We start from the raw sequence: 25,577 nt of genomic DNA, 5'->3' as shown, positions 1-25,577 counted from the left end.
TAGAAAGGATTATTATTAGGGTAGCAGATTGGCACAATTGTCAGCACATCAGGCAATATACTTTCTGCTCTTTGTGTTCTTAGTTCAGATATTGCCAAAGTCAACTTTGTCTTTCATCCTTTTGGGGATCAATATAATAAAGTACCAGTCAAGTACTGGGGTGGATGTAATTGATTATACCCTCCTCCCGAAATTATTAGCCTTTTGCCAAAATCAGAAAGAATTATTGTTATTATTTAAGATGTCGAGCTGACAGAATTGTTTGTGGATTGGACAAAATGCTTAGCAGCATTTCTTCTGGCTCTTAATATTCTGAGTTCAAATTCCACCTATGCCAGTTTTGCCTTTCATCCTTTCAGGGTTGATGAGTTCCAATCAAGCACTGAGGTCAGTGTAATTGACTGACCTCTCCTGTCAAAATTACTGGCCACATGCTAAAATCAGAAAGAATTATTATAATTATCAAGGTGGCAAACTGGCAGAATCAGTAGCACACCAGGTGAAATGCTTAGTGGTATTTCATCCATTCTTAGGTTCTGAGTTCAAATTCTGCCATCTGCCATCATCCTTAGGGTTGAAAAATTAAGTACTAGTGAAATACTGGGGTCGATGTAATTGACTGGTTCTCTCCCCCAAAATTTCAAGCTTTGTACCTGTAACAGAAAGGATTATTATTACTATTATTATTGATGAGGCAGCAAGCTGGCAGAATCAGTAACATGCTAGGCAAAATGCTTAGCAGCATTTCTTCTGGCTCTTAATATTCTGAGTTCAAATTCCACCTATGCCAGTTTTGCCTTTCATCCTTTCAAGGTTGATGAGTTCCAATCAAGCACTGAGGTCAGTGTAATTGACTGACCTCTCCTGTCAAAATTACTGGCCACATGCTAAAATTAGAAAGAATTATTATAATTATCAAGGTGGCAAACTGGCAGAATCAGTAGCACACCAGGTGAAATGCTTAGTGGTATTTCATCCATTCTTAGGTTCTGAGTTCAAATTCTGCCATCTGCCATCATCCTTAGGGTTGAAAAATTAAGTACTAGTGAAATACTGGGGTCGATGTAATTGACTGGTTCTCTCCCCCAAAATTTCAAGCTTTGTACCTGTAACAGAAAGGATTATTATTACTATTATTATTGATGAGGCAGCAAGCTGGCAGAATCAGTAACATGCTAGGCAAAATGCTTAGCAGCATTTTGTCTGTCTTTAACTCCACTGGGGTCAGTTTTGCCTGTCAAAATAGGTACCAATTGAACACTAGGGTCGATGTAATCAACTAGTCCCCTCCTCCAAAATTCCAGGCCTTGTGCCTTTAGTAGAAAAGATTATTATTACTATTATTTAAGACGTTGCACATTATCCAATATCGTGATGTTGTTGATTGAAGATATTGTGTCTACCAGGGGTTTGTACTGTCTGACAAGTCACAACAAGAATCTCAGGCAGACAGTACTTTATGCAATATGAGTGCAGTTCCAAGTAATGCTGATTTTTGCAACATACCTAGATTGTAGGGTATTTCTAAAGATTTCAGATGGTTTTTCAGGTTGGGTGGTATTGAACCTAATGCTCCAATGACAATAGGGACAACCTTTATGTTTGACTCTCGTAGCTGCCACATCTTGTCAATCTCAATTCTCAGGTTTCCATATTTATCAATCTTTTCTTTCATGATGATATTTGATCTCTCAACATTACTGGTCTTGTGTCAAAGATATGAAAGATTTATTATTATTATTATTATCGTTATTATTATTATAGAGCATTAAGTTCAGATGCCACCAATGGCCAGTGTTACTCATTAGGCCAAGGACTACAAATACTTATGAAATTTGCCAAAGGTGGAGGAAGATTGTTGTCATCTGTTATTGCAGTCAAATGATTTCTTTCTCCTACTTTTTCTTTTCTATTTTTCTTCTTTCTTTTCTTTACATTTTTTTCTTAAATCATTTTCTTTCTCTTTTTTCTTTTCTCTTTTCTTTCATCTTCAAGAGATGGTAGTTTTGGTAGATGCAATAGAATTATAGATAGAATACAAAACTATACTTTGTTCTAAGTCCAATTTTTAAATGTACTGAATGTATTTTCCTCTTCTTTCTAACATTAATGAAACAAAAGACAAGAACTAGTTCCACTGACTGTGTTGTTCTCTTCCACTACAAAGATCGATTGTCCTTGTACTTTGTACTTGGTCAAAAGAAACCATTTCCACTACCACCAACACCACTACTATGACCACTACCTCTACTACTCCTACTACAACCACTACCATCACCACTGAAAATGTGATGGATTGTCAGTATTATTAGAGCATTATTATTATATTAGTGAAGACAAGTGACTTAGTTGTTAGGGTATTTTGCTCATGATTGTAAGGTTGTGAGTTCAATTCCTGGCAGCACATTGTGTTCTTGAGCAAGACACTTTATTTCATGTTGCTCCAGTCCACTAAACTGGCAGAATGAGATGTATGTGTAATTCAAAGGGCCAGCCTTGTCACATTCTGTGCCATGCTGAATTTCCCTGAGAATTACCTTAACCCCTTCAATACCAACCCGGCTGAAACCGGCTCTGGCTCCATCATACAAATGTCTTGTCTTCATAAGTTTTGAATTAAAATCTTCTACCAAACCTTAGTCACAATTTATGCTCCTAACACTAGCTGAATGATAACTAAGTTATTTTACTAAATTCTTTGTTATATTTAAAGTAATTGAAAGCAACACAAAGCATCTCAAAATAAATACGGTAATGAAAGGGTTAAAGGTACGCATGTCTGTGGACTGCTCAGGCACTTTCACATTAATTTCACAAGCAGGCTGTATTATTGATCAAATTAACTGGAACCCTCATCATAACCAACAGAGTGCCAGCTATTATTATATTTGAAGTAAACATGGCAACATGGAAGGTTTCATCCTTTCAGGGTCGATAAAATGAGCACCATTTGAGTACTGGGGTCGATGTAACTGATTATTCCTTTCCCACCAATTTGAAGCCTTGTGCCTATAGTAGAAAGGACTATTATTATTAAGGCAGTGAGCTAGCAGAATTGTTAGCATACCGGGTGAAATGCTAAGCGATATTTCATCCATCACTATGTTCTGAGTTCAGATTCAGCTGAGGTCGACTTTGCCTTTCATCCTTTTGGGGTTGATAAATTAAGTACCAGTGAAACACTGGGGTTGATGTAATTGACTAGTCCCCCCCCCCAATTCCAGGCCTTGTGGCTATAGTAGAAAGGATTATTATTATTATTGTTATTATCATTACTATTAAGGCAGCAAGCTGGCAGAATTATTATCATGCCGGACAACGTGTAGTGGCATTTTGTCTGTTTTCACACATTTTGAGTTCAAATTCTGCCAAGATACTAGTTAATTGACTTACCCCTCCCTCAAACTTGCAGACCTTGTACAAAAAATTATTATATTATTATTATTATATTTAGCATACCAGGCAAAATGTTTAGTGGTATTTCGCCTGTTGCTACATTCTGAATTCAAATTCCGCCAAGGTTGACTTTGTCTTTCATCCTTTCAGGGTCGATAAATGAAGTACCAGTGAAATACTAAGGTCAATGTAATCGACTACTCCCCTCCCCCCAAATTTTAGACTTTGTGCCTTTAGTAGAAAGGATTATTATTATTATCATCATCATTATTAAGGTGGTAAGCTGGTAGGATCATTAGCTCTTTATATTCTGAGATCAAATCTTGCCAAAATCCACTTTGCCTTTCATTCTTATAGGATTTATAGAATAAAGTACCTTGTCAAGTTCTGGGATTGATGTAATCAACTTACCCCTTTCAAGCTGGTAGAATCGTTAATAAGGTTAGGTTAGGTGTGAGGGCATGTACTGTTGCAGCATACTACAGCATTCACCATTTGTTAGTATATTCATGGGTCACCTGATCAACCTATTGAAAAGAGTTCCAGTCTGTCCCCGTCTCTGCAAGATACTCTTCATCTGCCATGATCATGTGGCATGTGACTGACCAACATTAGCCTTCAATCCAGCTGGATCCTCAGTGAAGAGAACACATTAAGCAGGGTCTAACTTGGACAACCTAGCAACATGATCAGTCTGAGCTGGTGCTCCTAAATCATAGAACAGGATACATCCCAGTCTCTGAGTAAAGTCATTGGTTGATTATGAAATCTGACCAATGATAACCCATAATCTTGTGAAGCATCCTGGTACCAAAAGAGTTTGGGAAGCTCCTAAGGGCCTCAGATAGTGTCCAAGTCTTCAACTATAGAGCAGGGTCTGAGATCCATCAGGGTTGTATCTTGGATCTGACTCTGTTCAGTGCCTGTGTGGATTTGATACTTGGCTGAATGGTGGCTCAATCAAGTTGTGGTGCACTCATTGGTGAAACTAAGATTGCAGACCTAGATTTTACTGATGATGCAGTTATTGTTGCTGAGTCTCTGGATGTCTCAAGGAGCACTCTCCTTTCACTGAGTGAGAAAGCAGAACCACTTGGCCTTAGAGTCTCTTGGTCAAGATAAAGATCCAGTCCTTTCATTGGATTCTTGGAGGACTCTACCTCATCTGTCTCTGTTGCAGTGAGAATGTCAAAGTTGCTGACTGCTTGACTTATCTCAGCAGTGAGATTCATAGTGGAATTAGCTACAAGTTTGAAGTCCTAAAAAGACTCGAATGAGCTGTGGTACAGTTGTGGACACATTGGACAAGGATGTTTGGTGCTGCTGATATCTGAGCAAGAGGACTAAGATATGGGTCTTTAGATTAACAAGTTCAACACAGTACTTAGTGGCATTTCTTCTGGCTCTTAACATTCTAAATTCAAATTCCACTGCAGTCAATTTCACTTTTTATCCTTCCAGTCTCAATAAAATGAAGTACCAGTGGAATATTGGGGTCAGTTTAATAATCTTACCCCTTCCCTTAAAATTGCTGGACCTGTACCAAAATTTGAAACCACCACCACCATCATCATCATCATCATTGTAAGAAATAGAGAAAGAAATTGCCATTATTTTGCATTAACTCTTTAGCATTCAGATTATATTCTATCAAATGTAATGCTTATTTATTCCCATTGTTTTGAATTAATCATGTATTATTTCATAGCTTTGTTTTTGAGATTTCAATGTGATTCTTTATAATTGAGCTGGATATGGCTGATGTAAATGCTAAAGAGTTAAGGTTAACAATGTCAGGCTTAGAATCTTTATGATATTTTAAATGTATAACAATGATCCAGTATCATCTTATCTTCTGTGTTATATATAGTATCAGAAACACATAGGCTGAGTCAATCAACAAAATAATTATTGCATCATGCCTAAAAAAATTTATGAAGTTTCAAAATAAGAGAATTAACCTCACACCGGTTTAATGCAAGTAGCCATGTAGCTATTCTACAGCAAAAAACCTGTTCCAGACCCATATTTTCATATTTTAGCCTCTTGTCTCCTAACAGAAAGACACCTTAGCCACATTCTGTTAAAGTGGATTTTAATCTTGCTCAGTCTCAGTAGTGCTGATGCCATGAAAAATAAAAAAGCACCTCATATACTTGGTAAAGTGGTTGGCATTATGAAGGGCATCTAATTGTAGAAGCCATGCCAAAGCAAACATTGGAGCATGATGCAGTTTTTGGACCTATCAGATCCTGTTGAACCATCCAACACATTCTAACATGGAAGACAGTGGTTTATCATTTTGCATTTAAACCAGCTATATCCAGCCCATATAGTCTACGATGTAATTGAAAAACTAAACAATCACATCATTGAAATCTCAAAGCTATGAGATAATGCATGATTAATTCAAAACAATTTGAATAAATAAATATTACATTTGACAGAGTAATCTGAATGCTAAAGGGCTAAATGATGATACTGATGATTTTAAATAGTTGACTCTTAATTTAAGATGCAAGTAGAATTGCCAAAAATGGCCTATGAAATTGTGGTCAGATGGAAGAATAGAATAGAATAGACAGGAAATACGTATATAGTACAAAATAGAAATTGTATATCACCAACAGTAACAAGCAATGGCTTGGAATGTCAAATTTACATATGCACACCTTTATACAACACAGATGCACACACATTGCACAACACATACACATCCACAATGTTTCTTATAGTTTCAATCTACCATATTCACTCACAAAGAATTAGTTGGCTTGGGGCTATAGTCAGTGCTCTGCAATGGAATTGAACCCAAAACTACATGATTGCAAAACTAACTTTTTAAGCACACAACCATATCTGTGCCTGTCAGCTTCCAATGAAACATTCGAAGTGTTGTTGACTAATTCATTTAATAAGTCTTTTGACATCTTTAATTAGTCTTTGGTGAGCACAGATGGCCAAGTGGTCATCAGTTTATATCCGGTCACTGCAAGGTTTCCATGATAAAGACACTTAACTTTCAATGACCCACTCCAGTTACAAGTGGATTCTATAGGGCAATATTTTACACCATTGTATAGATGCATGCGTGGCTGTGTGATAAGAAGTTTGCTTCCCAACTACATGGTTCTGGGTTCAGTCCCATTGCATGGCACATTGGGAAAATGTCTTCTATGATGGCTCTGGATGCTTCCCAACCACATGGTTCTGGGTTCAGTCCAGTGTGTGGCACTTTAGGCAAATGTCTTCTACTATAGTTCTGGACCAATCAATGCCTTCTGAGTAGATTTGGTAAACAGAAACTGAAAGAAGCCTGTTTGTGTCTGTGCACATGCACGTGTTTGTTACTGTTTTTTTGCCTTGACTTTGCATGATAGTTGTAAATGAGTGTCACTCTCATAGAAAGCAGTGCCCTTCATTTCCAACATTCTGTGTAAACATGTCTTGTCATGGGGAAATATCACCTTACTTGGAGAACTGGTGAGGATTGGTAACTTGAAGAGTATCCAGCCATAGAAAATCTATCTCAACAAATTCTGTCTCTCTCATTCAAGTACGGACAAATAGATGTTAAACTGATGGTTGTAACATCATAAGTCGTTGAGTCATTGACTTTCATTACTGTTTTTTAAGTCACTGCAGGAAAAATAGCCTACAACAATAGACTGGCTTCTTGTCCAAGAGATCTTTTAAAATTATATGCTTAATACTCTAAAAATCAAAAATAAGCAGTGGTCCAGTTGACCAAAGGAGTTTGTGAATGAACATCAGAAAAATTATCTTTCAATCTTTCAGAATCACAGCAGCAACATTGTTATACTGCCAGCTTACAAGTCAAAGGTTTGTTGCTTAGATGCAGACCTTATCACCACCTGACTGAGCAACACATAGGATCATCAGAATTGCAGCTGTAACATTTCAGCCTTTTATTTTTAAAGGAATAGTTCATCTAGGACAACATCATCCTTGTATCATGTGTGTTTACTTTTTTTATGAAGTTAAAATGTGTTTTTAATCCCAACCTCTTTTTTTACCAATAAAGTACCCACACCAGTGCCAGTGCCATATAATAGCACCCATGCTGGCACCGTGTAATAGCCCTGTGCTGGTGCCATGTAAAAATCGGCCAGCACACTCTGTAAAATGATTGGAGTTAGGAAGGGCATCCAGCTGTAGAGACCAAGCCAAATCAGACTGGAACCTTGTATAGCTCTCCTACTTGCCAGCTTTGGTCAAACAATTCAACCCATGTTGGCATGGAAAGCACATTAAAAAATGATGATGGTGATGATTTGTATTGAAATACACTGCTTTCATTTGAATTCCATCCATCCAGCCATGGGGAAATATTAACTTGCTTTAAAACAGATGAGCATTGTAACAGGATGGGCCTTTGGCTGTAGAAAACTTATCTCAACGAATTCCATTGGACCCAAACATGCATGATGACAATGAATTTTTTTACAGGCTGTTTGAGTCAAGTTGATATTAACACTTTAGCATTTAAATCAGTCATATCTAGCCCAAATATTTTACTTATTTTACATTGAAGCCTGCCAGATCCAGTCTCTCACACCTACCCTACAATGTTGTTCTAAAAATACACAATCACATCATTGAAATCTTGAATCTAGGAGATGATGCATGATTAATTTTAAAAATTAAGAGCAAATAAGCACAACATTTGATAAAATAATCTGAAAGCTAGAGTTAAAGGGTTAATTTTAGCTTCGCAGGGTGTTTTTTTAAAATCTTATATGCAATAGGTAAAGCTGAAAGCTGGTGAGTAACCAATTTGAATGTGTGCTAATTTTAGTGTAAGTTTGTTCATGCCTATGCCTGTTTGCAATTGGCTTTTGTAGGATTCCAACACAAGTATTTAGCTATTTGCTACTATTGATGTGCAGGCTTGGCAGGCATTTTTTATCTCAGAGAACACCTCCATAAGACACATACATGATGGTGTCTGTGCAATAGTGAAGGTGCACAGGCACATTCCTGTGTGCTGGCACCCTCATTGTCCAAGTCTAAGCTTTGTTTAATTTAATTTAATGTTATTTGGGTAATCCTGACTTGGCAGGAAAATTACCAGGAGATAGACGATGATTGATACACTGAAATAGAAATAGAGTGTTACTTGAGAAGGACAGACTGGATCAAAAGAAGGTTTGTGATGATGCAGGAATAAAATGTTTGGAAGCATGGAAGAAAAAGTAATGTTAAACGAGCAATGATGACTGATGATGATAAGGAAGAGGATAATGACGAGTCAGGTGCTAAAATTAAGTATTGTTTTTTTTGTTGTTGTTTTTGTACGCTTTTTGTTCACATATTTCGACAATTATTTCTAGGGATGTACTGTAGATTGAACAACAGTTATGGAGTAAGTATAGGGGTTGTTATGGTATCATATCATGTTATCTATCTGTACTGGTTGGGTGGAAGGAGAGGGAACAATGATGGTAGTGGTGGTAGCAGTGGTGCTGATGGATGGATGTAACTAAACTGGCAATTGCAAAAATATTCTTTTTTATTCAAGTGAATCACAGCTGTCAACAGCTATCAGTTATTTCCCCCAGATAGTATTATACTGCTACAGCCATTACTACTACCATCACCACCATGACAACCACTGCTACCACCACCACCACCACATCATCACCACCACTGATACTATTGCTTCCATGTTACATCAACAAAAACAAACCCTCCCCACAGACATGCACCCACGTCAGGCTTTCGTGTTACATATCCTTCATGTGTCCAGTCAACCAAGTATGTAATGGCACTACTTTATGTCACTCGAATGGAAGATTCCCTGATAATAAAACAATGATTCCATTATGTTGGCAACAGCAACAAAAGCCATGACAAGCCATTGGATCCATCGCTAAGAAACAAAGCATTCATTTTTAAAGTAGTAGTAGTAGTAGTAGTAGTAGTAGTAGTAATGATGGTGATGGTGATGGTGACGATTTAAACCTATCATGGAGATACTTCGGTGCAATGAGTGTGTTAAATTGGAAATCAAATACTTCTGGAATGAGACACTCCGTAAATATTTGAGAACATCATCATCATCATCGTTGTTGTCATTCTTTTAATCCCTACTTTTCCATGCTTTCATGGGTCAGACAAAATTCATTGACACATCATTTTTCTACAGCCAGATAGATGCTTTTCCTGTTGCCAACCATTGTCTGTTATCAAAGAAAGTGTTACATGCTTTTCTTTTGCAAGCCAACAGGGCTTCCTTTGGGGAAAATGTGTGTAGGTTGAAATTACAGGGTAGTTGATGATCTACCATAATGCAGGCAGTGACCTTGACAACACCTACCTTGGTGCTCTCACTTGGACATATTTTCACAGAAGACTGCAAGCAAACTTCATGTACAATGCTGGGTATGTGGGTGTATATATTATCCGAGATGTCTTTTTCTTTCCAAAGATGGTAGGGTATGATTCAAGGGAGGTTGGTTGCTATTTCTAGTGTGCCTAGTGACCACATGGAAGCTGCCTTTGTGAAGACAAGAACACACACACACACATGCACAAGGTACTATTTCCCTAGTCTGAACATGTTTTCATGGAAAACTGCAAATATGTCACTTTTTGTGTGATGGGGTGGGGAGTAAAGTTTTTGTTTACAGTTAAAACATAATGTTGATGCCACATAAAAAGCACTTGTGCTGGCGCCATGTAAAAACACTCCTCCCTGCACCCAGCACACACTGTAAAGTGGGTGGCATTAAGAAGGGCATCCAGCCATAGGGACCAAGCCAAATCAGACTGGAATTTGGTGCAGCTCTCCTGTTTGCCAGCTTTGTTCAAACTGTCCAACCCATGCCAGCATAGAAAACGGATGTTAAAAACAATGATGATGGTGATGGTGATGATGATGATGATGATGGGCTTTTTTTACAGTTTCTTTTTCCCAAATCCACTCAATGTTTTGATCAGACCAGAGCCATAGTAGAAGACACATGTCCAAGGTGATGCACAGTGGGCCTGAAACCAAAACTATGTAACTGTACCTGAGCTTATATTAGCCAATGAATACATTGGCTAATTAACTAATTTATTAACTCTGTTAACAGGTTATAAAAAGCACCTTCTTCAAGATGCTCAATCTGCTAATCTTATGTGTTTGGCCATGTCATTGTCAATACCTTTCAATTTGCTGTAGATTAAACAAGTTGTTTAATCACAAATAAGCTGTGATCAGGCAGACTTATGATCATAAACATTCCAGTTGTGACTGTCCCATCTTAATTTCAAACATGATACCCAATTCTTTAGTCTGGTTGAGGTCATGACAACTTTCTAGTGTTGAAGTACAATAAAGTGTTCTCATTATAATCTGTAAAATAATCAGTGATTAGAAGGGCATCAAGCTTTAGAACCAACCCCAAAAATGGAATGCATGAAGAAGGCATGATCTTCCACCCCATCCCATGAGGCCAACATCTATCCAGGAAGGCAATAACTGTTCAGGGGATGACACTTGCCCAAGATGCCACACAGTGGTACTGAACCTGAAACCACACAGTTGGGAAGCAAACCTTTTAATCACACAACTACATCTGCATCAGTGGAATATTGCAATAAATATAAGTATTACAGATATTTTACTAAACCACTTCTAATTCTTAATTGTTTTGAAGATTAACTGAAATCCATCATTAATCTGAGTCATCAGATAATGTTAAGTTAAAAGAAGGGATTAATGGTAAAACAATGAAAGAAAATCAATGACTTCAACAGTTCCAGCTATTTTAAGACAAAACCATATGGACATTAATGGCAAAGATGATTCCATGATCTAAATATTCTTCAGTGAAAGGAAATCATTCAGTAATTGAGGAACGGATACCTGGAAAAGGAAGAAGAGTCTTGTGAATTTATTTATGGTAAAAGGTCATCCATTTGTAGCTCTTAATGTTTGTTTACTTCTGAATAAATCTTGTTCAAAGATCTATAAATGCTCATCTTCATGATCTTTTTACTTGTTTCTGACTGCGGCCATACTGGGGCACAACTTTGAAGAATTTTTAGTCAAATGAACCTGCTCCAATACTTTTTTTTTAAAAGCCTGATAGATAGTCTATCATTCTCTTTTGCTAAGTCACTACGTTACAGGGACGTAAACAGAACAACAGTAATGGGGGACATCCTCAAGCACAAAGAGATATACACACAAACACATGACAAACTTTTTTCAGTTTCTGCCTACCAAATCCACTTACAAGGGTTTGGTTGGCCTAAGGCTAAAAAGAAATCATTTGCTCAAGGTACCATGTAGTAGAACTGAACCCAGAACCATGTGAGTGAGAAGCAGACTTCTTACCACACAGCCATGCTAAACATCATCATTGTTTTAATATCTTTTACATACTTGCTTGGGTTAGATGAAATTTATTAAGGTAGGCTTTCTAAGGCTGAGTGCTCTTCTTGTTACCAATCCTCACCTATTTCCAAGTAAGGCTCTTTCTGAGTACATTCTGTGTTCAAATTCTACCAAAGTCATCCTTTCAGAGTTGATGAAATAAGTACAGTTAAGCACTGGGGTTGATGTAATTGACTAGTCTCCTTGCCCAAAATTTCAGGTCTTGTGCCTATTGTAGAAAGGATTATTATTGTTACTAACATTAATATTATTAAATTTTACTTCTCAGGGCTCTCAATCTTACTTCCTCACAGTTAATTCTGTGAGAGTGGACAGCAACCTGTTGTCAAAGGTCTCACAGGGTCTCTTTCTATGAATTATAAGATTTGGTACTTAGATGTTAAGTATTGTGGAAGATATTTAACACCCAAGTACCAATCTCAAAATTCTCGCTGTCCCCAATGGAACGGTTTTTTGAGTATGTTTTACCCTTATGTCAATTCCAATTTCTCAGACATATTTCTCAGTGTCAGTTCCAATTTCTCCAACATATTAATTATTATTATTCACTGAATTTTATTTTTGTCATTTCAGGCTATCTCGGTATGAAAAAACTAACGAAATGCTTCTCAATTTCAATCTTCTGTCTTCATCTCGCTACGAAGCAACGTGTCACAAGTTCAAGAAAGACACATTACTCCTGTACGAGATGAAAAAAGACCTAGATACAGTCTTTAAAAGAATCAGGTCAGTAGTGATTTTCAATTGTTTTTTTTTTGGGGGGGTGGTATCAAAGTTCAAACAAATTTAGAACAAGCCACGATGGTAGTTTCCATGTGGTCACCAGACATGCTAGAAATAGCAACCAAGAAAAGGACACCTCGGATAATGTATGCACTACTTACCTCTTAAAAGCAATTTTAAAAGAGCCCATAATACCTGATGGTTGCTGCTGAAACTCCCTTTGATGAAGGATTCACTCAATTGAGGTTGATCTAGGTCTTTTTTTTTTTGTAACTCAACAGCAATAACAACAACCACAAGAAGAATTAGTGTACTTCAACAACAGATCTTCAGTCAATGTGAATTGCAACGTAATTGTGAAGAAATGGTGAAATGCAAAAAATGCATTATTTTGTCAGGTCCTAAGGTTGTTGACATTTTAGACATCCCTAGTTAAAGGACCTCATAAACAGGAGTTAAGATTACTATTGAAGTGAAAAGTATGTGTGTCTTGGATGATACACAAGCTATGGCCATACTGGGGCACTGACTGTGTATCACCATTCAAATCTGCCCCTGTACATATTTTCTTAAGTCTAGAATATTCTATTACTCTTTTTTGCTAAACTGCTAAGTTACCGGGTTTGTTAACAAACCACTAGTCGTCAAGCACTGAGTGATGAATATGAAGATGTGTGAGCAGGTGCATACACATCATCATCATCGTTTGATTTCCATTTTCCATACTGGCATGGTTTAGACCGTTTGAACTTCCTAACACCAACCACTTTACAGAGTGTGTTGAGTGCTTTTTACATGCCACTGGCATGAGTGCATTTTACATGGCACCAGTACCTGAAGACAAAAACCCTTAAGCTGGGAGAGGGAGTGGAGGCATGGACCTAAAAGACATCCCTGTATGTATGGATGGCTGTGATTTTACTTAGCTTGATATGTCTTCTCAAGTACAGCACATTGCCACAAGTGCTGGTCCTTTTGTCATCTCCTCAGTGAAGCCCAGTTTCTGGAGATCCTTTCTCACCACTTCATTCCACATCTTCCTGGGTCTACACCTTTCACAGGTTCCCTCTACAATTAGAGATCAGCACTTCATTATATACATACATTGCATACATATATACACTATGGGGTTCAATATAGTTTCTCTTTACCAAGTACACTGACATGGTGTTGGTCCATCTGAGGCTATAGTAGAAAGCACTTGACCAAGGCACCAAACAGTGGGACTAAACTTGAAACCACATTGATATGAAACTGATTTCTTAACCTCAGCTTTGCCTGCACCTAGAAACAGCTCAGCATAGCCACATTCTAATACTAAACTATGTAATAAAAAAGCAACAGGAGAGAAGCACAAAAGACAAGAATGCATACTTTCACCTTGACTGTAATCTTGACCCCAACCCATTTTCATTCTATTAGATACCTTAATTTTCAATAGGGAAGTCTTAGGATCTGACAAAATTACAAACGTACACCTTGCATTCCTATGAACCTATCTACCTACACTTCCCATCTCCCCATCCTTAGTCCATATTCTCTCTTATACTCACCTTCTTACACCTTGACTGTGTACTTTGATGCCTCATCACCAACATTATTATTTTCTTTCCATCCACTCCTATATAATGTCAGGAAGCCATGTATCACCTGTGCTTGTCCTGTCATATTTTAAGTTCTCGACACTTGGCATAAAGTTACTTCTCCCTCTTCTACAACCCTATTCGGTCAAGGTATATTTATTTTTGTCTTGCAATTTTCTTGCTCATCTCACTAGTGCTGGTACCATAAAAAAAGTACCCAGTATACTCGGTAATGTGGTTGGTGTCAGGAAGGGCATCCAACTGTAGAAACAATGGCCAAGCAGTTATTGGGGCATGATGGACAAATTGACAGGATCTGATGAATCCAAGGATCCATCAGATCCTATCGACCTGTCCAGCCTATCCCAGTAGAAGATAGATGAATAATAAGACATCTTAGTTCTGGAGGTTTTACATTCACCATTGTTTTCACTTATACCTATATCAAGCTAATGAGAGAGTCTGTCCATGGGTCATAGATGTGTTAGAAATAGCAGCCAAACTTCACTCAAATCACACCTAATTTGAATAATATATTCCTGATTTCCTTGTACCTCGGAAAAAGATAAGATGATCATAGAAGATCAATACGTTTGATCATATTTTTGATTAGGGCTGAATTACAGTTTAAATGTAACTGCCATGATTGGACCTCCGTGTGGCATAACCTTCTAGAAATATCAGCCAAATATATATCAAATCATATGAAGCCATTAATAAAAAAAGAGTATATAGGATAATGTAGTCCTAGGTACACTACTATACTTCGAAAATAAGATGGTATGGCCACAACTAAAACACCTTTTGTTTTTAGGTCTTCTCCATCATGTTGTATGACCATCAGTATTCAGGTCTAAATCCACTGTTGTATATCGTTAAGAATCGCTTGATGTGCTTTTGTGAAATAGCATAAAAAAGTATCCTACTCTGTTTGGATTTATAGAATGTGTCAAAGTGACCCTATGCAGTATTTTATCTGTTCCAGGCGTAAAACTACTCATATGCTGAGAGTTGCTGAAGCATGGAACAAACTGCCGGCATCAGTTGTTAGTTGTCAGAGCACTGCATCCTTCAAAACTTCCATGCTTCCTGAGATTCGCCAACACTACACTTGATTTTCTCCCTTCCATACACACACAAGCATGTATCTGACTCATACATTGTTCGCTTTCCAGACATTTCTACATTACTGCATGTACTTTATATGCACTTTCTGACAAGTTGCGGTGCACCTGAGCACTGTATACAATAATTTCATTATATTATATTATAATCTAATACAAGGGAAGCAACTCTGCTCCTAGCCTTTGTGAGTTGACTTTAAATGAAAGTAAATATATATAGTAAGCTCTCGCTGAGTTATTTTTAATAGTTATATATTCATATATTTATTGGGTTGTCCTGAAAGTTCGTGTCGATTTTTAAAGGAAAGAAAAAATTCAATAAATACTTGCCATTACATTTTTAATCAACCAAATATGAACCATTTTGTTGCACAGTGCATCTCCATCTTTCCTTTAACTTGAAAATACCCTCTTCCCAGAATTGAGGTGGTTTCATGGCAAAGAATTCATCAAGGTATCTTTTTACATCATCCAAGGAATTGAAATTTTTACCATTAAGACTATTCTGCAGAGACCTGAATAAGTATAAATCCGAAGGAGCAATATCTGGTGAATATGGAGGGTGGGGTAACACATCCCAGCCGAGCTGCAGCAATCTTTGTCTGGTTCCCAAAGCATCAAGTGCCGAAAATGAACTTTCTTATCTTCTATTTTAAAGGGTTACAGAATTAACACAGGTTATAGGAACATAAACCTTCTTCCACGGAAAGATAGCTTAAACTTTGCTCTAAATGGAAGTGTAGTCAAATCCTATTTTATGGACTCAACCATGTTCTAAAATAAGTCGAAAGGTAAGCTACTATAAATCGGCACAATCTTTCCGGACAACCCAATATATTTATAAAGTTATTAAATTTTCGAGGTTAAAGATAATAAAAATCAGTTCCATTCTTTATTATTCGAAAACAAAAAAAAAAAAAACCATAGCAATCATTACTAACCTGTTTTTAAATTAGTGTTTTAGACATGTTCTCCCGTTACGTAAACACAATAGGGCGATGACTAAGGCGAGTTGTTACAATGTTAGATAGAAAACTATGTAGTATTTGTTTAAACTTTCTGCCCTTTGAGTGCAAACTTGCCAAGTTCAACTTTACACTCTTTCAGGGTCAATAAAGATAGTGTCAGTCCAGGACAATGATGTTAGCAAGTCATACATAGATTTGTGCAACCAAATATACTGGAGCACACAATTGTAAAACATTGCCTCAATAATATATATTCATTCTTCCATGCTAAGGAATAATCGTTTTCTATCTTTTTTTCTTTTCCATTCTGTGTAATGTGTGTACTTTGAGCATTCTTTGCTGTTTTTCTTTATTTGATATATATATATATATATATATATATATATCTTCTCTCTAGTCATTCTCCTTTTCTTTTACCTTTCCTGACAAGTTATAGTGCACTGTATACAATAAGCTCATTATTATTATTATCATTATTATGCTACATAGGTGCAAGTAGTACAACTCTCGAGTAGCTATGATTGTGAGTTCAATTTGTGTTAAAGTTACATGTGGAATTTTTAAGAGGGCAGCGAAAATGCAGTGAACTCGCAGGATCGTTAGCATTCCAAGCAAAATGCTTAACAGTATTACATCCATCTTTGTTCTGAGTTAAAATTCTGCCAAGGTTGACTTAGCCTTTCATCTTTTATGGGGGTTGATAAAATAAATGCCAGTTGAACACTAGGGTTCATGTAATTGACTATTCCCCTCCCCCAAAATTTCAGGCCTTGTGCCTTTAGTAGAAAGGATTATTATTATTATTAAGGTGGCAAGCTGGCAGAAACATTAGCATATTGGGCAAAATGCTTAGCAGTATTTCATCTGTCTTTATGTTCTGAGTTCAAATTCCGCTGATGTCGACTGTTGCCTTTCATCGTTTTGGAGTCGATAAATTAAGTACCAGTAGAACACTGGAGTTGATGTAATCAACTCAACTCTTCCCCCAAAATTGCTGCCCTTGTGGAAAAATTTCAAACTATTGTTGTTGTTGTTATAAAAATGATGGGGTAGGAAAGAGCTAAGTCAAAAGTGTAAAGATTTACTCTTGTTAGTTATGAGTTGAATGCTATAGTTTTACATTGCAGCTAGTTAATGTTGATGGTGATGCTTCTATGAGTTAGAGAGAATTTGTTGAGGCAGATTTTCTAAGGCCAAGATGCCCTTCTTGTTGCTAGCCCTTGCATGTTCCTAAGCAAAACAATATTTCTTCATGGCCAGACATATTCTTATGAAAGATTGGAGACAAATGACATACTTTGTATGATAGTGACACTTATTTATGACTATTACATGATACCCTGATGAGAGGGGCACACACACACACACACACCAGTAACATTTAAAATCCATCTTCTATGCTAGCATTAGGGGATGAAGAGAAATAACCCAGAAATCGCGATACACAGATATTGTTTTGAGCTGAGGGTGGGTGCTAGATTCCCTTGTTCGAAAATATAAGGATACAGATCGTGTCATATAGCCAACTGGAGAGGATGTCTCCTGGGACTAAATTACAGCAATGTTAGTCCTAAACCAGGACTGCCATGTTATGTTAGCAAACTATCTTTACTACATGTATTGAACAGTTTGAAACAATGTAAGGCAGAGGACTGCCATGTAAAAAGCACCCAGTACACTCTGTGTGTTAGGAAGAGCATCCTGCTGTAAAAACCAAGCCAAAACAGACTATGAAACCTGGTGTGGTCCCTGGCCTTGCCAATTCCTGACAAGCCATCCAACCCGTGCTAGCATGGAAAATGGACGTTAAATGTTGATGATGATACAATGTGCAGTAGTGTAACAAATAATAAAAATTCAGTGATTAATAATTCCTACAAGAGGATCAGAAGAAAAATATTCCAAGTTCTTACATGTAAGTCTTTTTATTTATTTATTTATTTATTTATTTGCAGAAATCTGAAACAGAGATTAAACAAAATATACCCTGAAGCCTTCTCAGGTATGATTTTTATTATTATTTGCAAACAAAATGCTTAGCAGCATTTCTTCCACTTCCTTATGTTCTTAGTTCAAATTCCACTGAGGTCAGTTTTGCCTTTCATTCTTTTGGGATCAATAAAATATCAGTTGAACACTGGGCTCAGTGTAATCAACTTATCCCCTAAAATTGCTGGACTTATGCCGAAATTTGAAACAACAACAATTATTATTATTATCATTAATCTTATGTTGAGTTCAAATTCCACCCAGACCAACTTTGTCTGTCATCCTTTTGGGGTCAATAAAATAAGTACCAGTTATGCACTGGGGTCAATGTAATCATCTAGCACCCTCCCCCACAGTTTCAGTCCTTTTGCCTATAGTAGAAAGTATTATTCTTATTATTAATAATTGTTTAGGTGAAAAAATGACTGTATGATTAAGAAGTCCCAACCACTTACTTTCAGGTTGCATCTCACTGCATGGCATCTCATCTTGAGCAAGGTTCTTCTACTATAACCCTGAGCCAACAAAAGACTTGTGAGTGGATCTGGTAGACAGAAACTGAGAGATGCTTGTAGTATATATATGTAGTATATATATATGGTTGGCGTTAGGAAGGACATCCAGCTGTAGAAACTCTGCCAGATCAAGACTGGAGCCTGGTGCAGCCATCTGGTTGCCATAGAGGAAATATTACCTTGCTTAGATACAAGTGAGGGTTGGTGACAGGAAGGGCACCCAGTTATAGATAATCTAACTCATCAAATCTCATCTAACCCATGCAAACATGGAACAGTGGACATTATAAAGGTGGTGATGATGATGATACATACAAGTGCACACACAAACACACATATACAAACACATACGTGTGTGTGTGTGTGTGTATGAAGCTTGTTTTGCAGCCAAGTGGATTTGGGTTCAGTCCCACTGCATGGCACCTTTGGGATGTGCCTTTTATTATAAATCCGGGTGACCAATGCCTTATGAGTGAATTCTGTGGGCAGAAGCTGTGTAGAAACACATCATGTATAGAGATAGACAGACAGACAGACAGATATATACATATATATATATTCTTCCCAAGCATGAAACAAATACACCTGCTTGTTGTTCCCTCACCTGCCTTTGTCTTTTGCTTTCTGTAAATTTGGATTCTGTGTGTGTGTGTGTGTGTGTCCCACACCATGCCAGCATGAAGTAGTGACCATAAAATAATAATGATGAGTTTAACTTCTTTGATCTTATGTTAAAACTGAAACATATCATGATAGAATGATCTTAGTTTTTTAAGAACTCACAAAAACTGCCATATTCGCTTGTTATTTCTTAACAGTCCTCTTTTATCCTGTCTGTTTATTATGATGAATAGAAAAGCTTTCCTTTCTTTTGTTTTTTTTTCTTTACACACTTCTGTGACTTGGTCACTGACATTGATGCAGAAGAATCATGGCAGAACTTGAGAACTTTTTACCACTTGATGATAAATTAATTACACTTATCTTCATCATTATCATTTTTTAATGTCCACTTTTCCATGTTTGCATAGGACAGACAGAATTTGTTGAGGTAAATTTTCTGAGGCCAGGTGCTCTTCTTGTCATCAACTCTAACCTGTTTCCAAGTTAAGAAATATCTCTTCTTGGCTAGACATGTTTTCATAGAAATGAAAAACACTGCTTGTATGATGGTGATGCTTTCCTACAGCTATTATTTAAAGTCAAAACAAGAACACACACACAAGCATACACACATGTACTTCTTTCATTTTCTGCCTACCAAATCCACTTACAAAGCCTTGGTTGATCTAGGGCTATTGTAGAAGACACTTGGCCCAGGTGCCATGCATTGAGACCAAACCTGGAACTATGTGATTGGGGAGTGAACTTCTTATCGCACAGACATGTCTGTTAACAAAAAGTGAAAACTAAGGATTTTGTGTGTTCTTAAATATCTCCAATGTCTGTTCCTTGATATAACTGCAATATATTGGTCCGTAGCAATGTAAAAGTACACTTTTAGTGATACAAATTTATGACTTTGTTTTCCTTCACCAACTTTGTGTCATTTATATCACTTATGGCTTCAACAATGATAAACACCACAAATAATCACTTTTGCCTCCTTTGATAATCTTGAAGTCCATGATCATATTAAAGAGTCCTTTTCCAATTTGTCTTCTGGTGCCATGAGAAATGTTTCTATATTGTATGGAGAGAGAATATCATTCTCAAGAATCATACATTTTGAATGTGCTTGTTTTTCTTGCATCTAAAATATTACATGTATACACTCTTCCGTTCTATTTTCTCTCTGTCTTACTGTTTATACATAAACAGGCATACACGTATTATTTTTCTTTAGGGTTTTGCCCAAGACAGTTGCATTTTTTTGTTTTTAGCGTAATTCCATTTTTATATTACTGAGTTCTTTTAAATATTTCTTATTTCATATATCACTAATTTCAATGTTTGGAAAATTAAATCATTTATATATATATATATATATATATATATATATATATATATATATATATATATATATATATGATCGAAGAAAATGCCGTTTCCATCAGAATATATCCCCCGCTATTTTCACTATAAAAATTAATGAACCGAGGCAGTGCAGAGTTACCTACCCTGCATTGTACTTGATGGCTTTTTTTTCTCTCTTGTATTCGGGCCTCTTACATATAACTCGTATACAGTGTTTCATTGCAATATTCGTAACTCTAAGTAAGCATATGTGACTTAAAAGTGAGTACATTTCACTTACACAGTGGTTTTGTTTTGTTTTGTAATGACACATTCAATAATATATCCGTTCACTGTGAGATCAAAATTTCCACTGTAGTTCGAACTATCTGTAGTATATTCACTTCTTTTTCATTCCTTATAGGAATAATTGTCGACTTCTCGTGTATAAAATACACACCAATAGCAGGACTTTCCTTGCCAAATATTTGTGCACAAATAAGGTTTGCTGAAATCATAGAAAGAGATAATTCAGCATTCGGCATTACTATAGAGTCGGGAATTAATCTAGTATGCCGAAAGCAGTAATTTCTTCGGATCTCTGTTTTAAGCATAGTAGATTACAGAGTAGGGATGAGAGTTTTATTTCTACCACCTCCCGTAATTATTTTTCCAGTTTTAACTTGTCGGATTTATGAGATACTGTGTTGTTAATCTTTGATTTTATGTGTGTATGTGTATTAGAGAATAAAACCAAAAACATTATGGAAAATACAAAAATAGAGTTGGATATCTCAATTATGCAAAACGAATATGTAAATCTTTAAAAATCACTTATTAAATGTTTTTATTTGAAAATAATTCCAAATTCTGCCTTGTTATTTTTTTTTTTTAACTTTAAACATTATTACGGCTTTTAGTGCAGCAGATAATTCCTAACTCAGTTCTATAGGATCATCCAGTATACTTTAAAAATTAGTTTTAGACACCATTAATCGTACTTGTCTCTTAGAAAAATATGAATAAATATAATAAAATAACAAATAGAAGGTAGTAATCACAACCATATGATGAGCGTTTTGGCTTGTTGATGAAAACATAATTAATAATTAACCAGCCTAGTTCATATTGTTGTAATTAATAATAATGTTACGATGGTTTCGTGTTTCAGTTTTTTATGAAATAAATCACATCTCTCCTCACTTTAAAGTCGTGAAGTCGCGTCTGTGTACAACAGTTGTTGTTCACCGACTTTATTTGTTTAAAGTCCAACCATGACTGTCCCTCCACCGGATGTAATCTAGGAAAATAAAAAAAAAGGGATGGAAGAAAATATCGAAGATTTATATTCAGAGAACTATGTCCAATGTTTCTCTTTAGTGAATCGTGTATGCATGTGAAATTATGATATACATAAGTTTATATCATCTGTTCCCTATGGTACGTTTGTGGTTATTTGTTACTTCTGCATTGGATGTTCCAAGAGCAATCGGTTGCTGAACTACAACGGATCAGCCTTATGGCTAAGATCAATATCTTATCATCATCGTCATTATTATATATTGATTTCAAATTGTGGCACAAGGCCAGCAAGTTCGTGGGGAGGGTGACTACTCAATTACATCGACCTCAGTGCTCAACTAGTACTTATTTTATCGACCCCGAAAAGACGAGGTCAAAGTCGACCTCAGTGAAATTTGAACTCAACATAAAAACAGACAAAATGCCGCTTTGTATTTTGCGCGGTGTGCTAACGATTTTACCAACTATATATTAATGAGGGTTAATTTCTCTCTATAAGAAAAAAGCCATCTTGTTTTGTGTTATTTATCCACCTTATCTCCATTAAGTCCGAGGAGCTAGTCGTGTTTTCTAACATGAGGAGCGAAGTCAACCTGTTATATATATATTTGTGTGTGTGTGTGTTTAAGGGCAGTTATTTTATGTGTGTGTAGAAAGTGTGTCAATAGCCAGCTGGAGATGTCTTCCTGGGGCTACAAGCTACAGTAGCATTAACCCTTAAGGGATAGCCACATTTAGGTGGCAAATATACTTCACGATGTCGTTCAGCTACTGTTTGTACCTCGCTCAGAGATTTATTATTGCTTGTTTCCACGTTTCCAAGATCATTCCCATCGCCAACCGGTGGTTGTCACACGCTGATGACGGGTCAGTATTCAGAAACTCGGGTCCGTGTGTATCGCGTCAGGCTGGAGATGGGAAAGATGACTTCCCTTTGCAAATATTATTATTTATTATTTTTTTTTTGTACTTGTTTCAGTCATTTGACTGCGGCCATGCTGGAGCACCGCCTTTTAGAGTGGTGAAATAGTACAGCAGGGATCACCACCTCCTGCCGGAGCCTCGTGGAGCTTTTAGGTGTTTTCGCTCAATAAACACACACAACGCCCGGTCTGGGAATCGAAACCGCGATCCTCCGACATTTTGATGACGAAACCTCAAAGTCACTGTTAGCATTTTTGTTGAAAAATATTAAGCTTGTTTCCTAACCATGTGGTCTTAGGTTCAGTCCATCTGCACGTCACCTTGGGCAAATATTTTTCGTTACCTCTCTGAGTTGAAAGCCTTGTGAGTGAATTTAACAGACGGAAACTGAAAGGAGTCCATCTTTGTGTTGAGTTTGTCCCCATCACCGCTTGGTAAACTTGTCTTGGTTTGTTTACGTCCCAGTAATGTAGCGGTTGGGCAAAAAATTCCGGTATAATAAGTACCAGGCTTTAAAAATAAGTACAGGGCTCGATTTGTTCGAATAAACCCATCATGTTGGTGCCCCAGTGACTGAAACAAATAAAAGAAAAGAAAATTAGACACATGTATGAAGGTGGGCGTTTGATTGCTTCCCTTCGATGTCTTCATGAATTACCTCTCTTGTATAATTTCTGATTGTCTAATTAAAATTGAAATTTAAAAACTATTCATTCAAGTAAAGACGATCACTCAACCCACTTCAGAGATCTATTTTTGTTGTTAGATATCCTAATATCTAAATGTAAGCTTCATGTCTATTTTTTTTTTTACCTGTAGGAGTTCTCTTTGTATAGATATAAGGTGTGTGCATACATTTGTAAATATGTATATGTATTCATCCGTATGTATATTTATGCTTGTAGATATTCTATGGCCAGAGGCCTTGTTTCCAACCCTCACCTATTTCTAAGTAAGGTAATATTTCCCTATGGCCAGACATGTTTACAAAGAAGATAATAAATGGACACTGCTTGTATGACAGTGATGCTCATCTACAAGCATTACATTATATCAAGACAAGGAAATAGTTAACAAACATACACACAAACATAATCTCCGTCTCATGCACGCACACACACACACACACACATAGAGTGGTCTTCTTTCAGTTTCTGCTTATCAAATCAAATCACAAGATCTTCATTGGCCCTGGGGCTAGAGTAGATACTTGCTTAAAGTCCACTCAGTGGGACTGAATTCCAAACTGTGTGACTAGAAAGCAAACTTCTTTACCACAGAGCCATAAAGTATCCTCCCAATCCTTTCTGTCAAAGAGCGTAGGCTCAAAATGTTAAAGACTTTTCCATTCTTCCCGAGCATTAAGCAAATACACCTGCTTGTTGTTCCTTCACCTGTCTTCGTCTTTTGTTTCCTGTATGGAATGTCTTCAACCATGAAAGAAAAGTAGACCAGTTTTGGAATATGGCATTTAATAAATATATTATCTTTGTCATATTGCCTCCATCATCATTACCTCTGCTATCATTATTGTTCTCACCATCACATTATTGTTATTATCATCATCATTTCTGTGCAATAATCTAAATCTGTATCGATATTGATATTCTTTGAGAAGAATGAAGTAATAAAAACAAAATTCCAACTGTTGTTTGGAAACTAGGTGACAAAATCAGTTCACTGTGAAGGTACCACAATGTTGACATCAGCTTTATAAATATTAAAACAGAAAACAATCAAAACAAATGCTTACATTATCTTATTTTTTACCAAGTGACTTGGTAACATGACTTGGCATTAATTAATTTAGTGATTTGACGAGAACTTTTGTTTATTTTACATGACCGTGAACTGTGTCTAGATAACACAGTTTATCTAGACACTGAAGCTTTGTTTTCATATGTTTTGTTCATGCCACGTTAGTTTGTTCTTAATTGTTTCAACTTCTGTTTCAGCTTGCAATGAAATGAAAGCCACAGAGAACAAAGATGAGGACAATAATATCGGCTCAAACCTGTCAAACTGAATATGAAACTGAGATGACACAGGACAGGTTGGGGGCCCATTCAGCTCCCTCCAAATTAACTAAAGCGTCAAGCTGTGTATAGTTTAATATAAAGCAACTGTGATGTACCGAATGGTCATATTTGATGTATAGCTTCTGTCTTGTAGTGATTAGTGTAATGGTCAATATGTCTTAAATTTCAGTAATTATTTGTCTCTCTTAACTGAGATTTCCAGAATATTCATTGGTCATTATGAAGGATTCAGTCCCACTGTGTGGGTAACTGTCTTCTATTATAGCCCTGAGCTGACCAATGCTTTGTGAGTGAATTTAGTAGAGAAAAACTGTGAAAACCCGTCATATATATCATCATCATTTAACATTCGTTCTCCATGCTAGCATGGGTTGGACGGTTCGACTGGGGATCTGGGAAGCCAGAAGGCTGCACCAGGCTCCAGTCTTATCTGGCAATGTTTCTACAGCTGGATGCCCTTCCTAACGCCAACCACTCCGTGAGTGTAGTGGGTGCTTTTTACGTGCCACCTGCACAGGTGCCAGGCGAGGCTGGCAACGGCCACGGTCGGATTGGTGTATTTTATGTGCCACCGGCACGGAAGCCAGTCGAGGCGGTGCTGGCATCGGCCACGAGTCGGATAGTGCTTTTTACGTACCACCAGACCAG

At 36.9% G+C, this 25,577-nt stretch overlaps 1 protein-coding gene across 1 annotated transcript in view; it reads left to right on the top strand.

Annotated features, from left to right (window-relative positions):
• LOC115232502 (kxDL motif-containing protein 1) overlaps nucleotides 1-25,028 on the top strand; it is a 35,687-nt gene extending 10,659 nt beyond the window's left edge. The window contains exons 2-4 of the mRNA XM_029802404.2: nucleotides 12,380-12,532; nucleotides 18,160-18,206; nucleotides 24,846-25,028. Of these exons, the coding sequence (XP_029658264.1) occupies nucleotides 12,380-12,532; nucleotides 18,160-18,206; nucleotides 24,846-24,916 (271 nt within the window). The 3' untranslated portion in view covers nucleotides 24,917-25,028. The remainder of the gene's footprint in view (nucleotides 1-12,379; nucleotides 12,533-18,159; nucleotides 18,207-24,845) is intronic.
• The last annotated feature ends 549 nt before the right edge of the window (nucleotides 25,029-25,577 follow it).

This window comes from Octopus sinensis, linkage group LG2 (assembly GCF_006345805.1).
Source record: "Octopus sinensis linkage group LG2, ASM634580v1, whole genome shotgun sequence".
Lineage (NCBI taxonomy): Eukaryota > Metazoa > Mollusca > Cephalopoda > Octopoda > Octopodidae > Octopus > Octopus sinensis.
Note: the sequence above shows the minus strand (reverse complement) of the source record. Positions and strands in the feature narration are given on the sequence as shown.